Source organism: Phyllobates terribilis, unplaced genomic scaffold, assembly GCF_046119375.1.
Source record: "Phyllobates terribilis strain yellow unplaced genomic scaffold, ASM4611937v1 Scaffold_2__4_contigs__length_985480577, whole genome shotgun sequence".
Taxonomy (NCBI): Eukaryota; Metazoa; Chordata; class Amphibia; order Anura; family Dendrobatidae; genus Phyllobates; species Phyllobates terribilis.
Window position 1 is genome coordinate 18,565,810 of NW_027362762.1, and position 14,392 is coordinate 18,580,201.

Below are 14,392 nucleotides of genomic sequence, written 5' to 3' on the forward strand. Positions count from 1 at the left end.
TGACTCTATGAATTTATTGGTGAGTTTCGCCTCTTCTGCCCCCTCTGGTGACTCTCTATGCATTTATTGGTGAGTTTCGCCTCTTCTGCCCCCTCTGGTGACTCTCTATGCATTTATTGGTGAGTTTCGCCTCTTCTGCCCCCTCTGGTGACTCTCTATGCATTTATTGGTGAGTTTCGCCTCTTCTGCCCCCTCTGGTGACTCTATGCATTTATTGGTGAGTTTTGCCTCTTCTGCCCCCTCTGGTGACTCTCTATGCATTTATTGGTGAGTTTCGCCTCTGTTGCCCCCTCTGGTGACTCTCTGTATGTATTCTCTTTGCAGGCTGTTGAAGGCGGGGTGGGTCTGCCGCTGTCCGTCCAGTGTGTTGCGCTCCCTAATCAGGATGAAATCTGCTTGCGCCTCATGAAGGAACTTGAGACCCTCAGCAGCCGCCACCACAAGAGATAAATGGCGCCTCGCCTGTGATGTCCGCTGATGGAGTAAAGAGGCGCTTTCCATCTATAATGGAGCCTGGCTGATGAAAAGGGAGATTATCGAATGTCAATGGCGGCTTCAGAAAAAAAAAGAACTCTGCATTATATACAGGACGAGGCATAATTCTTTACACACTATGCAGGGAAAATACCCCCCTACTGAATATTATAATATATAGGGTGGGGGGATATTACACTGGGGGGGGTTGGGGAATGTAATCGCACCAGTGAGGGGGAGGTTCAAAATGGAAAGATTTCTATGTGTTTTTCACTGACAAAATCTGAAAATTAAGATGACGAATGGAGATGAGAGGCGACACCCGTCCCCCCGACTGCCGCCATCACTGACTCCTCACTTTATGGTACAGATATAAAATAAACCGAATTATAATGAGCCACATTATGACCTCACTCTTATCATCGCCATGATGAGAATCCGTCATCATCCAGCTGCCATCTGGTGGCCAAGCACAGACATGGCATCCACTGCTGGAGATAAGATAGATCGGTTCACTCAGCTGCTGCAGAACCTCGATGCCGGGATTGAGGAGAAGCTTTACAACTGTTGATTGACAAGAGATGGAGTGTGTGGTTGGATGAAGGAATTATCCTCATTTGTCATGATGATGAGGGTTATCTGTACATTACACTAGTAATCATAGAGTGCCGCGGAGATGATGAGGGTTATAACTCGTGTTCTGCACTGACTCCATAGATACAGCGTACATACTCACATACATAAAATTCAACATGTGGCCGACACCTGGCCTCGGTATATGTCATAGATGTGCATGGCAGCCATGTTCAGAGCTGACGTATGATCCACCGGATCCTCAGATTCTGCAGTATGTATGCAGCCTATAGTCTGCGCCGACGCAGATCCCGTGTTATTAATTACTCCTCACTAGTGATGAGCGAGCAGCTCGGGTGGTCGACCTGAGCAACGAGCCCAATGTAAGTCTATGGGAAAGTCGAGCATTTTTCTGGCGGTCTCCCCCCCGGTGGTCTGCAGAGGACCTAAAAATTGCCCAAATCGATAGGAACGGTGCTCAATTAAACGTCAGACAGACAGAATATATAGGCAGACAGGCAGGCAGGGTATATAGGAGGGTGCATGAAAAACATAGCAGGGCACTTGGAACACACTAGTGCCCTCCGATTTTCATGCACAGTCTCTGTTTTAAAAAGCCGGCCGGCAATTCAGCATCGGTACCCCACAATTTAGAACAGAAAGAATAGATCATCACACATAGATTAGATAGATAGAAACATGTCAGTCACATATATAATAAGTACAGTGATAGTGTTGGTTACTGTACTTGTCATTTAGTGTTAAAATAAAGGATTTATTTAAAAAAAAATTGGCGTGGGGTCCCCCGTAATTTTAGTCTCTAGCGGAGGTTAAGCAGACAGCTGGGGCAGATGTTTGAAGCCTGGGAAGGGGGTAATACCCACGGAGCTTCCCAGGCTACTAATATCAGCCCCCAGCTGAATACTTAGCCTTTACTAGCTATTAAAATGGGGGACCCCCCCAAAAAAATGACATGGGGTCCCCCCTATTTTAATAGCTAGCAAAGGCTAGGCAGACAGCTGGGGGCTGATATTAATAGCCCAGGAAGGGTGCCATGAATATTGACCCCCTCCCAGGCTAGAAACACCAGCCGTCAGCCGCCCCAGAAATGGCGCATCCTTCCCAATTCTTGCACTTAGCCTCGCTCTTCCCACTGCCCTGTAGCGGTGGCAGTGGGGTGATAGGGCTGGGGTTGATGTCAGCTTATAATGCCAGCTGACATCAAGCCCAGGTTAGTAATGGAGAGGCGTCTATAAGACACCCCCATTACTAACCCCATAGTCAAAGTTAAAAAAAAACACAAACACCCAGAATAAAGTCCTTTAATTGAAATAAGCTGACAGCTGGTATTTCTAGCCTGGGAGGGGGCTAATATTCATGGCACCCTTCCTGGGCTATTAATATCAGCCTCCAGCTGTCTGCCTAGCCTTTGCTAGCTATTAAAATAGGGGGGACCCCACGTCATTTATTTTTTTTGGGTCCCCCATTTTAATAGCTAGTAAAGGCTAGGTATTCAGCTGGGGGCTGATATTAGTAGCCTGGGAAGCTTCATGGGTATTACCCCCTTCCCAGGCTTCAAACATCTGCCCCAGCCGTCTGCTTAACCTCCGCTAGAGACTAAAATTACGGGGGACCCCACGTTATTTTTTTTGGGGGGGGTCCCCCATTTTAATAGCTAGTAAAGGCTAGGTATTCAGCTGGGGGCTGATATTAGTAGCCTGGGAAGCTCCGTGGGTATTACCCCCTTCCCAGGCTTCAAACATCTGCCCCAGCCGTCTGCTTAACCTCCGCTAGAGACTAAAATTACGGGGAACCCCACGCCAATTTTTTTTTTAATAAATCCTTTATTTTAACACTAAATGACTAGTACAGTAACCAACACTATCACTGTACTTATTATATATGTGACTGACATGTTTCTATCTATCTAATCTATGTGTGATGCTCTATTCTTTCTGTTGTAAATTGTCGGGTACCGATGCTGAATTGCCGGCCGGCTTTTTTAAAGAGACGGTGCATGAAAACACTTATTATTTTTCTAATAAATCCTTTATTTTAACACTAAATAACAAGTATGTGGCACCCCAGAGGGTCTGGTTGCCACAGTGGTATTGCTTCCCTCAAAAGAGGTAATCCATGTCTGGAGGCAAGCAGGGGTTTCCTGGTCAGGAACACAATACATGCAACACTTCCTGGCTCTAGACCAGCAAGGGGAGGACCCTCCCCCTGGCAACTGGATCTGGAGGCGGGGTTAGTTTAGCTTAGTGTCAGGAGTTGAGTTTAGGACATCGAAGAGAGAGGAGCTAGGGACTGGAGCTGGAGATAGCTCGTCCTAGCTGGACTACATAAAGAACCGGACACCGGAGTCCGAGGCTGTGGGACCCTTCAGGCCCAGCAGCAGATACTGCAGGGCAGGAGATTGCAGGTCCCCTGGCCCCCATCAGACGCCCGGAGCCTCAGTAGCACAGAGGGACCAGTACCGCCACGGAGGAGCGAAGCATCCACAAGGCCCGCATTACCAGCCATACGGGTGAGCACCGCACGTTACACTCAGGGACGTGGGCTACAACGCAGCTACAAGCAGGGAAGCCAAAGAGTATAGTAAGAATGGCAGGCCTACAACTCCACCTGGCCAGGAGGACTCTATGCTTGCTTCCAGGCTGACCGGACTCTTATCACTAGCCAGTATTCCAGTCCAGGCCTGTCTAAAGTGTCATCAGTAAAGACCCTGGGACTGCATCACACTGACTCCGTGTTTATTATTGACTTCCTGCACCATAACCACCATCATCCACACACACTGCCCTGAAGCTACACTCATAGAATCATAGAATCATAGAATGGTAGAGTTGGAAGGGACCTCCTGGGTCATCTGGTCCAACCCCCTGCTCAAAGCAGGATTCACTAGATCATCTCAGACAGATGTCTGTCCAGCCTCTGTTTGAAGACGTCCATTGAAGGGGAACTCACCACCTCTCGTGGCAGCCTGTTCCACTCATTAATCACCCTAACTGTCAAAAAGTTTTTTCTAATATCTAATCTGTGTCTCCTCCCATTTAGTTTCATCCCATTGCTTCTAGTCTTTCCTTGTGCAAATGAGAATAAAGATGATCCTTCTACAATGTGACAGCCCTTGACATATTTGTAGACAGCTATTAAGTCTCCTCTCAGTCTTCTTTTTTGCAAGCTAAACATTCCCAAATCCTGCAACCGTTCCTCATAGGACATGGTTTGCAGACCAGTCACCATTCTGGTCGCTCTTCTCTGAACTTGCTCCAGTTTGTCTATGTCTTTTTTAAAATGTGGTGCCCAAAACTGTACACAGTATTCCAGATGAGGTCTGACCAAAGAGGAGTAAAGACCGATAATGACTTCACGTGATCTAGACTGTATGCTTCTGTTAATACATCCCAGAATTGTATTTGCCTTTTTTGCTGCTGCATCACACTGTTGACTCATGTTCAGTCTATGATCTATTAGTATACCTAAGTCTTTTTCACATGTACTGTTGCTTAGCTCTATTCCTCCCATTCTGTATATGCTTTTTTCATTTTTATTGCCCAGATGTAGGACTTTGCATTTCTCCCTGTTATAAACCATTCTGTTGGTTGCTGCCCACTGCTCCAGTTTATTTAGGTCTTTTTGAATCCTCTCTCTCTCTTCTCTAGTATTAGCTATCCCTCCTAGCTTTGTGTCATCAGCAAATTTAATCAGTTTACCCTCAATTCCTTCATCTAAATCATTGATAAAGATGTTGAACAATACAGGTCCCAGGACGGAGCCCTGTGGTACCCCACTTGAGACATTCATCCAGCTGGATGTGAAGCCATTTACAACCACCCTTTGAGTCCGATCACTAAGCCAGTTATGAATCCACCTAACAGTTGCCTGGTCCATTGCATACTTGGTCATTTTTTCAATAAGGATGGTGTGAGATACTTTGTCAAATGCTTTGCTGAAGTCAAGATATACTATATCTACAGCATTTCCCTGATCCACCCAGTCAGTGATTCTGTCATAGAAGGAAATTAAGTTAGTCTGACATGACTTGTTAGTTACAAACCCATGCTGACTCTGGTTAATCACTTCATTCTTATCCATGTACTTACATACATGTTGTTTAATAATTTGTTCAAAGATCTTTCCTGGTATAGAAGTCAGACTCACCGGCCTATAGTTCCCTGGGTCCACCTTCTTCCCCTTTTTGAAGATAGGAACAACATTTGCTCTTCTCCAGTCTTCTGGGACTTCTCCTGTTCTCCAAGAATTTTCAAAGATTATGGAGGGTGGTTCTAAAATTTCTTCTACGATCTCCTTCAGTACTCTGGGGTGTAATTCATCTGGACCTGGAGACTTGAACTCATTTATGTTAGCTAAATATTCCCTCACAATCTTTCTGTTTACAGATAACTTGGATTCCTCTATTCCTTTAAAAGGACAGTGAAGATCAGTTGATGTTACATTTTCTTTCTGAGAGAAAACAGATGCAAAATAGGAATTAAAAAGTTCGGCCTTCTCAACATCCTCTCTTACCATTTCTCCATTTTCATCCTGTAAAAATCCTATAGCATCTTTGACTTTTCTTTTACTTTTGACATACCCCCAAAATCCTTTTTTATTGCTTTTGACATCTCTTGCAAGCCTTAATTCATTGTCAGCTTTAGCTAACCTGATACGTGCCCTGCAGGATCTGCAGACTCTTCCTGTGGGGAGTTATACCACCCTTGCTGCCAAACCATCAGCTTCAGAGGACTGTTCCGCAGCGGCGGTCTGATTAGCCGCACTCCACAGGTGGCGTAGTCGGACATTATAAAACCCATATATATACAAATTACCCCTTGGATTGACCGCCCTGGGTCATGGACCGGGTCACCGCCACAGTGACTACAACCCCCAGCATCTACCGGCCCGGCACCGGGTACCCCTAGGCCCAGGGGGCGTGTCAACTTTGGCGTAGTCGGCAGGATTTCGTGCCCGTTACCACTGGGTACTGTGCGCCTTCACGAACTGTGTCACATACCGTGGTGAACTTTTCCCGCCAATTACCTCTGTTTCCCGCCATTGTCTGCCATTTCCGGGTCGCCGCACGGGAAGAAGAGGGGCATAACCGCTGGAAGCGCGCGAAGCACAAGCCCCGCCTCCCGCACTGATGCAGCGCCAGGTCCTGGAAGGAGCCACAGCGAACGCTGACGTCAGAAGCGTGCGACGCTAGGTCCTCAAAGGAGACCATCGCCTGCGGAACTGCGGCCTACGGAAGAAAAGTGAAAGAAGGTAGGCCACGGTTCACTAGAGGGGAAGAAGACGCCCAATATGGAGGGAACTTCAACCGCCGGCGCGGCCGCTGCCGCTGTGATGCCGTTCTCCATGCCATATATACCGGGGGGGCAGCGTGGTTGCCCCAGTACTCAGGAGAGTCGCACATCCTGAGTGACTTTAAAGAAAGAATGAGCAGCTTGTTGAAAGTGTACCCCCTGTCCGAGGAGCAGAGAGTCAGCATCCTTATAGGCCAGTTAATTGGAGCAGCCCAGAGAGAAGTAAAGTCCTGGTCAATCAGGGACAAAGCGACTGTGAAAGAGATACTGGCCGCCTAAAGGACACCTTTGACACCCGCACTACAGCAGAGATAAAGATGAAGTTTTATGGGTGCAAACAATGGGCACAGGACAGTGTACGGGACTATGCTTTAAACCTGCAGGAGGCGCTGAGGGCCATCAAACAGGTAGACCCCGACAGTGTGCGGGATGAAAACAGACTGTTAACTGAGCAGTTTATTGAGGGTCTACTGTCCAGCGCCCACCGGACTCAGCTGCGCATAATGGCTCTGCAAAACCCTGATCTGGACTTTGCTCAATTTAAGGACAGAGCCATCCAGGTGCTGCATGAACCAACACCAGGTGGCGCTACAGCTCACCGGCGCCCAGCTATCGCCTACCACCAGGAGGTGGCACCTTTTTCCCCATAGCCTGTGGGAGCTGATGCACAGACTCTGGACAATGATCAGTCTACAGATCTGCACCTTCAGGTCAAAGAGCTAACTAAAAGTGTAGCTGCATTAACCAAAACTGTGCAGTCCTTGCAGGTGTCCCCCAAAGGGAAGATCCAGATGGCTTCCAGTCCGGAGGACGTCCCGTGGCGACAACAGAGGAGGATTCCACCAACCAGAGGGAGGAACAGTGACCGCTATGACCAGGACGGACAACCCATCTGCCGCCGCTGTCACAAGCCAGGACATTATGCAAGGTACTGTAATTTAAACGAGCAAAACCTGGGGCAGAGGGCCAACCCCCAGGCGTAAGACCACCAGGCCCACACAACTGGCGAGACAAGTATGTGGGGGGATGACCGGTCCTACCTGTCGTGCTTGACGGCATCCCGATGAGCGCGTTGCTGGACACTGGATCCCAGGTGACCACCATCCCCTACATTCTTTACAAATGCTACTGGACTGACTCAGACATTACTCGCCGTCCAGATGAACATTTAAGCATTTATGCCAGCAATGGTCACCCCTTACCTCAGGTGGGGTTCAAAGAAGTGACCATAAAGGTTGGCAAAGTGGAATTGCCGGCGCAAGGAATGATAATTGTTGACATTGATCGCCGAGAAAGTCATCCCATGATAACCTTGGGCACTAATGTCATTGAAAATTGTCTTTCAGAAATTATTGTCTTGTTACAGCAGGTTGCGGAGACCGCCAGTTCCAGTCAGCAGCGGGTTCTGCAGAGAGAGATCAGAGCCCTGATGAGACGACAACAGGTAGAACTGTCTGGTGGTGAAATTGGCAGTGTCAGGATGAGTGATCCGTTCCCTATTGCCATGCCCCCAAGAAGTGAAATGCTGATATGGTGCCGGGCAGCAATCGGTCTCCGGAGTAGAGATTACCAGGCCCTGGTAGAGCCCGTATACTCTGACAGTAGGCCCACCATCTTGACAGCCAGGGGGGTGGTTGATGTCCGCCATGGGAGAGTGCCAGTCCGCATCCTGAACATTGGGGAAAAAGAAGTCCATTTGCCCCAGTATGCTACCCTTGCCAAATTATTCACCGTCCGCAACAATTCTATAAAAACAGTGGAACCCTTACCTCCATCCAAACCGGCGGAGGATAATGGCTCCAAGGGACAGATGGAGGACTGGTGTCAAAAGCTGCATGTGGGCACTGACTCCACCCCTCAGCACCAAAAACATGGAGTATACCGGGTGGTCCAGGAGTATGAAAGGGTCTTCAGCAAACACCCGCTCGACTTCGGGCAGGTGAAAGGGGTTCAACACCATATCCCCACGGGAGACCATCCACCCATTAAAGAGCGGTACCGGCCTGTACCGCCAGCACACTACCAAAATGCCAAAGGGATGTTACGAGAGATAAAGGAGGCTGGGGTGATAAGAGACAGTTGTAGCCCCTGGGCAGCACCATTAGTTCTCGTAAGGAAAAAAGATGGCACGATGAGAATGTGTGTAGACTACAGGCAAATTAACCGCATTACACATAAAGATGCCTACCCATTACCCAGGATTGAGGAGTCACTAGCTGCATTAAGATCTGCTAATTATTTCTCTACTTTGGATCTCACTAGTGGGTATTGACAGGTTCCTGTAGCAGAGGAGGATAAAGAAAAGACCGCATTCACAACCCCGATGGGCCTCAGCGAGTTCAACTGCATGCCATTAGGGCTCTGCAACATCCCAGGAACCTTCCAGCGGTTGATGGAGTGTTGTCTAGGACATAAGAACTTCGAGACAGTCCTGCTGTACCTGGATGACGTCATAGTATACTCCAAGTCCTATGAAGATCACCTGAAGCACCCGGCAGAGGTGTTTGAAGCCCTAGCTGGTCTTGGCCTAAAGGTGAAGCCGTCAAAATGCCACCTGTTGAAGCCCAAGGTACAGTACCAAGGTCATGTGGTAAACGCTGAAGGTGTAGCACCAGACCCTGACAAGATCACAGTAATCAAGGACTGGCCAAGACCCTCCACTATCAAGGAAGTGCGGCAGTTCCTCGGGTTGGTGGGCTACTACCGAAGATTTATCCAAGGCTTCACCAAGCTGGCGGCACCCATGCAGGACCTCCTAGTAGGCCAGTCCAGGAAGGCCAAAAACCCGAAGCCTCCATTCAAATGGGATAAGCCGGAAGACGAATCCTTCAGCAGGCTGAAGATGGCTCTCACAGGAGACGAGATCCTGGCCTACCCTGACTATGGCCAACCCTTCATACTCCATACAGACGCAAGTAACGTGGGGCTAGGAGCGGTGCTGTCCCAGATACAGCAAGGCAGAGAAAGAGTGATTGCCTATGCCAGCAGGAAGCTCCGGCCCACAAAAAGGAATCCCGAAAATTACAGTTCCTTCAAGTTGGAGTTCCTCGCCGTAGTCTGGGCTGTGACAGAGCGCTTCAAGCATTATCTCGCCTCCTCCAAATTCACCGTCTTCACGGATAATAACCCGCTGACGCACCTGGACACTGCGAAACTTGGTGCCCTGGAACAAATATGGATGGCTCGACTGTCTAATTATGAGTTCACCATCAAGTACCCGGCTGGGCGCAAGAATGCAAACGCTGATGCGCTATCCAAGATGCCTAACCTGCCAGATGGGGGAGAAGATCCGGAAGAGCTGGAGGAGATAGAGATCCCCGCTTTCCACCGTCATGGAGTAACCCAGTGCTACCATTGTGTGAAGAATAGGTGCTACGCCAATAGAGAGGCCACGTTCAATCCATTGCCCCACCATGGATGGGCAGAGACACAAGATAGTGACCCGGCTGTCCGCCTAGTCAAGGAGTTGCTGACACGAGCTGAATCGTACCCTGATCCAGATGCTCCAGAGGAGACCAAACAGCTGTGGAAGGAGAAGGGCAAGCTGTTCATCTATGAAGGGAAGCTGTGTCGAAGAGCCATCAACTCTCCGACACATGAATTGGTCTGGCAGGTGGTAGTCCCGAGGCAGGATGCGTCAATGGTCTTGGAAGCGTACCACAATGGAGCAGGACACTTTGGCTGGAAGAAGTTGGAAGTCCTGCTACGTGAACGGTTCTACTGGGCTGGCATGAGGAAAGCAATCGAGAGGTGGTGTCGAGAATGTGTACCATGCAACCTGAGAAGAAAAGACCGTGACAGCCAGAGGGCTCCCCTGCAGCCCATCATCACCAAGCAGCCACTTGAACTGGTAGCCTTGGACCACGTGAAGCTAGCCCCAAGCAGGTCAGGCTATGTCTACGCTCTCACCATCGTAGACCACTACTCCCGGTTCCTGGTAGTAGTGCCAGTAAAGGACCAGACGGCTCAGACAGCAGCCAAAGCTTTCCAGCAGCACTTCTGCCGCCCGCATGGTTACCCTGACCGTGTGCTTACTGACCAAGGTCCAGCCTTCGAAGCGGAGGTGTTCCAGGAATTCTCCAACCTGTACGGCTGCAAGAAAATCAGGACAACGCCGTATCACCCCCAAACCAACGGATTGTGCGAGAAGATGAACCAGGTGGTGATAGACCTGCTGAAGACGTTGCCCCTGGAAGAACGCAGTCTGTGGCCAGAAAAGTTGCCAGATCTGGTGGACCTATACAACCACATCCCAGTGAACTCTACCAACTGTCCCAAGCAAGACAAAAACAAGAAAAGACCTACAATCAACACGCACCTGCTGTCCCCTTGTCACCTGGAGAGCAAGTCCTTAAGAGGAAGAGGTGACTCCACAAATTTTATGACCAGTGGGAGGTAGAGCCGTACACCATCCTACCCTCGAGTCATGATAATGTGTCACCCCAGGCCTGGATGCCACAAATATTAAAGGCTGTGTCTGAGAGCAGGAGGGAGGTTCCCTGGTTAGGGACCATTAGCATGCAGCACCTCCTGTCCCAGGCCAGTAGGGGGAGCTGGCTGCCCTATAAATGCTGGAACTGGGGCAGGGTTAGAGAGACCAGAACCCACTTCTGAAGTGTCCGGAAGGGTTCCTCAGAGGAAGGGACAGGTCAGCAGCAGCTGAGGAGTCCGTGAGGCAGAAGAGAAACTGCAAGCCAGGGACAGAGGCGACGAGAGCCGGTCCTGGCAGAGAACCAATCTACCGGACATTGGGGTCCGAGGCTGTCAGGGTTATAAGCCCAGCAGCAGAGAACCAACCCGCGAGGGATTTCAGGTCCCTTGGCCTAAGAAGCCTGGAGGCTCCGCCACACAGAGGGACCAGTACAGCGAGGAGAAAGCAAAAGGTACCCAAGGCCCGAGTCGCAAGCCATACAGGCGAGAAGTACACGGCCAGCTCTGGGACGTGGGCTATTACACCACGAAGAGGGGGATAGTCAGAAAGAGCATAGAGAGAACAGTAGGCCTACACACTCACCCTGACCAGTGGGGCTCGCCCGAATGCTCTCAGACACCCAGGCCCAATCCTAACCGGTAGCACTGTTGGGTCATTAATAATACCTACAATAAAGACCCTGGACTGTTTGAAGTGGACTCTGAACTCTTACTATTGTGGCCTGCACTATCACCCCCAGCATCCACCTACACTGCCCTGAGGCTGCACTCTTCCCGTGGGGAGTTATCCTACCCCTGTGCTGCACACCAACACCAGCCTCAGCGGTCTGCCTTGCAGCGGCGGTTATCCCTGACCGCAATCCACGGGTGGCGTAGTCGGACATTCAAAACACTGATAAATAGACTGCCACAATTTGGTCTGACCACCCTGAGCCACGGGATCGGGTCGCCACTACTACCCCCCAGCATCGTACAGAAGCCCGGTTCCGGGTACCCCACGGCCCAGGGGGCGAGTCAGCTTTGGCATAGTCGGCAGGATTGTGACCAACCCGCCACAAACGGGTATTGCGTGCCTGAAAAAGACTTCATACATACCTGAGTGAAGTTTCCCGCCATTCGGGGCCATTTCCCGCCAATCTGAGCCGTTTCCCGCCATCGGGCGCCATCTTGGGGACGCCGCGCGAGAAGAAGAGGGGCGTGGACGTCAAAAACGCGCGAGACCTGAAGCCCCGCCCTACGCTGAGACGCTGCGCAAGGTCCTGGAAGGAAATCCAGCGGACGCCGACGTCATCGCCGAGCGACGCAAGGTCCTCGCCCAGAGCATCGCGAGCGGAGCCGCGGCCTACAGAAGGGGATCGCCGGAAGGTAGGCCACGGTTAACTAGGGGGGAGGAAGATGTCGGACGCAGAGGGACCCTCTACCACCAGCGTAGCCGCTACAGCTGTGATGCCGTTTTCCATGCCCTATATCCCCGGAGCGGCCTGGCTGCCACAGTATGCTGGCGAGTCGCATACCTTGGGCGACTTTAAAGAAAGGCTGTATAGCCTGTTCAAAGTTTATCCCCTGACAGAAGAACAGAAAGTAAGCATACTGATAGGGCAGTTAACTGGTGCGGCCCAGCGGGAGGTAAAGTCTTGGACAGCTGAGGAGAAAAGGACTGTAAGGGGAGTTCTGACCCGTCTACGGGACACCTTTGATACCCGCACCTCAGCAGAAATCAAAATGCGGTTCTATGGATGTAAGCAGCGACCTCAAGATAGCATCAGAGATTATGCCCTAAATTTACAGGAAGCCTTGGGGGCAATTAAGCAAGCTGACCCTGGCAGCGTGCAGGATACGGATAAACTATTGACTGACCAGTTTATAGAAGGTCTGCTGTCCAGCGCCCACAGAACCCAGCTGCGCCTCATGGCCCTACAGAACCCAGATTTGACTTTTGCACGGTTCAAAGATAAGGCCATCCGGGTGCTCCGAGAACCCACACCAGGTGGCGCTGTAGTTTCCCGGTGCCCTGCCATCACTTATCACCAGGAGGCAGCACCATACCATGCAGACCTTGTGGGGGCTGATGCGCAGGCCCTAAACCCATCCCCGCCTGCAAACCTGCACCATCAAGTCCAAGAACTAACAAAGAGTGTTGCTGCATTGACCAGGACCATACAGTCGTTACAGATGGACCCGTCAGGACCAATCAAGCTGGCTTCCAGCCCGGAGGATGTCCCGTGGCGTCGACGGAGGAGGATCCCGTCGTTCAGAGGGAGGCCCGCCGATCGTTGCACTGAGGATGGACAGCCGATTTGCCGCCGTTGCAGCCAGCCGGGACACATAGCCAGGTACTGTACTTTAAACGGGTCCGACCTGGGGCAGAGGGCCAACCCCCAGGCATAAGGTCACCAGGCCCGTCTAATTGGCGTGATAAGTACGTAGGGGGACGCCCGGTTTTACCCAAAGTGCTGGACGGTATCCCCATGAGTGCACTGCTGGACACCGGGTCCCAAGTGACTACCATCCCCTATGTACTTTTCAAGCAGTACTGGAGTGACACTGATATAACCCGTTATCCAGACGATGACTTGAGCATCATCGCCAGCAATGGTCAACCCATGCTGCAGGTGGGGTTCAGAGAGATGACCATCAAGATTGGTAAGGTTGAACTGCCGGCACAGGGAGTGATTATTGTGGACATTGACCGTCGAGAAAGTCACCCTAAAATAACCTTGGGTACTAACGTAATTGAAAATTGTCTTTCAGAAGTAATTGTAATTTTGCAGCAGGTGGTGATGAATGCTAGCTCCAGCCAACAGAGGGTCCTCCAGAAAGAGATAAGAGCCCTGATGAGACGGCAACAGGTAGAACTGTCTGGTGGTGAGATCGGTAGCGTGAGGATGAGCGACCCATTCCCCATTGCCATGCCTCCCAAAAGTGAAATGATGATCTGGTGTCGGACTGCAATCGGGTTAAGAGGGAGAGACTACCAAGCCATGGTAGAACCCGTGTACTCAGACAGCAGGCCCACCATTTTGACAGCCCGGGGGGTGGTTGATGTCCGCCATGGAAGGGTGCCCGTCCGGATCTTAAACATTGGGGAGAGGGAAGTACACTTACCCAGGTACGCTACATTAGCCAAATTGTTTGCTGTTGAACACAATGCAGTCAGGGTCGTGGAACCCTTGCCTCCATCTCCACCAGTGGAGGATAATGGCTCCCAGAAACAAAAGGAGGACTGGTGCCAGAAACTCCATGTGGGTGCTGACTCCACTCCCCTGCACCAAAAACAAGGAGTCTACTGGGTGGTTCAGGAGTACGAGAGAATCTTTAGTAAGCACCCGCTAGACTTCGGCCGAGTAAAGGGAGTGGAACACCACATCCCCACGGGGAGCCACCCACCAATAAAAGAGAGACACAGATCTTTACCCCCTGCACATTATTAGAACGCAAAGGGCATGCTGAGAGAAATGAAAGAAGCTGGGGTCATTAGAGATAGCTGTAGTCCCTGGGCAGCTCCCTTAGTTTTGGTAAAAAAGAAAGACGGTACCATGAGAATGTGCGTGGACTATAGAAAGGTCAATCGTATCACCCATAAAGACGCGTACCAGTTACCT

At 50.6% G+C, this 14,392-nt stretch overlaps 1 protein-coding gene across 3 annotated transcripts in view; it reads left to right on the top strand.

The window, feature by feature from the left end:
* LOC141189462 (vitamin D3 hydroxylase-associated protein-like) overlaps positions 1 to 870 on the top strand; it is a 79,500-nt gene extending 78,630 nt beyond the window's left edge. For all 3 annotated transcript variants that reach the window (XM_073661146.1, XM_073661148.1, XM_073661147.1), the window contains one exon: positions 325 to 870. In XM_073661146.1, the coding sequence (XP_073517247.1) occupies positions 325 to 450 (126 nt within the window). In that variant the 3' untranslated portion in view covers positions 451 to 870. The remainder of the gene's footprint in view (positions 1 to 324) is intronic.
* Positions 871 to 14,392: the final 13,522 nt, after the last annotated feature.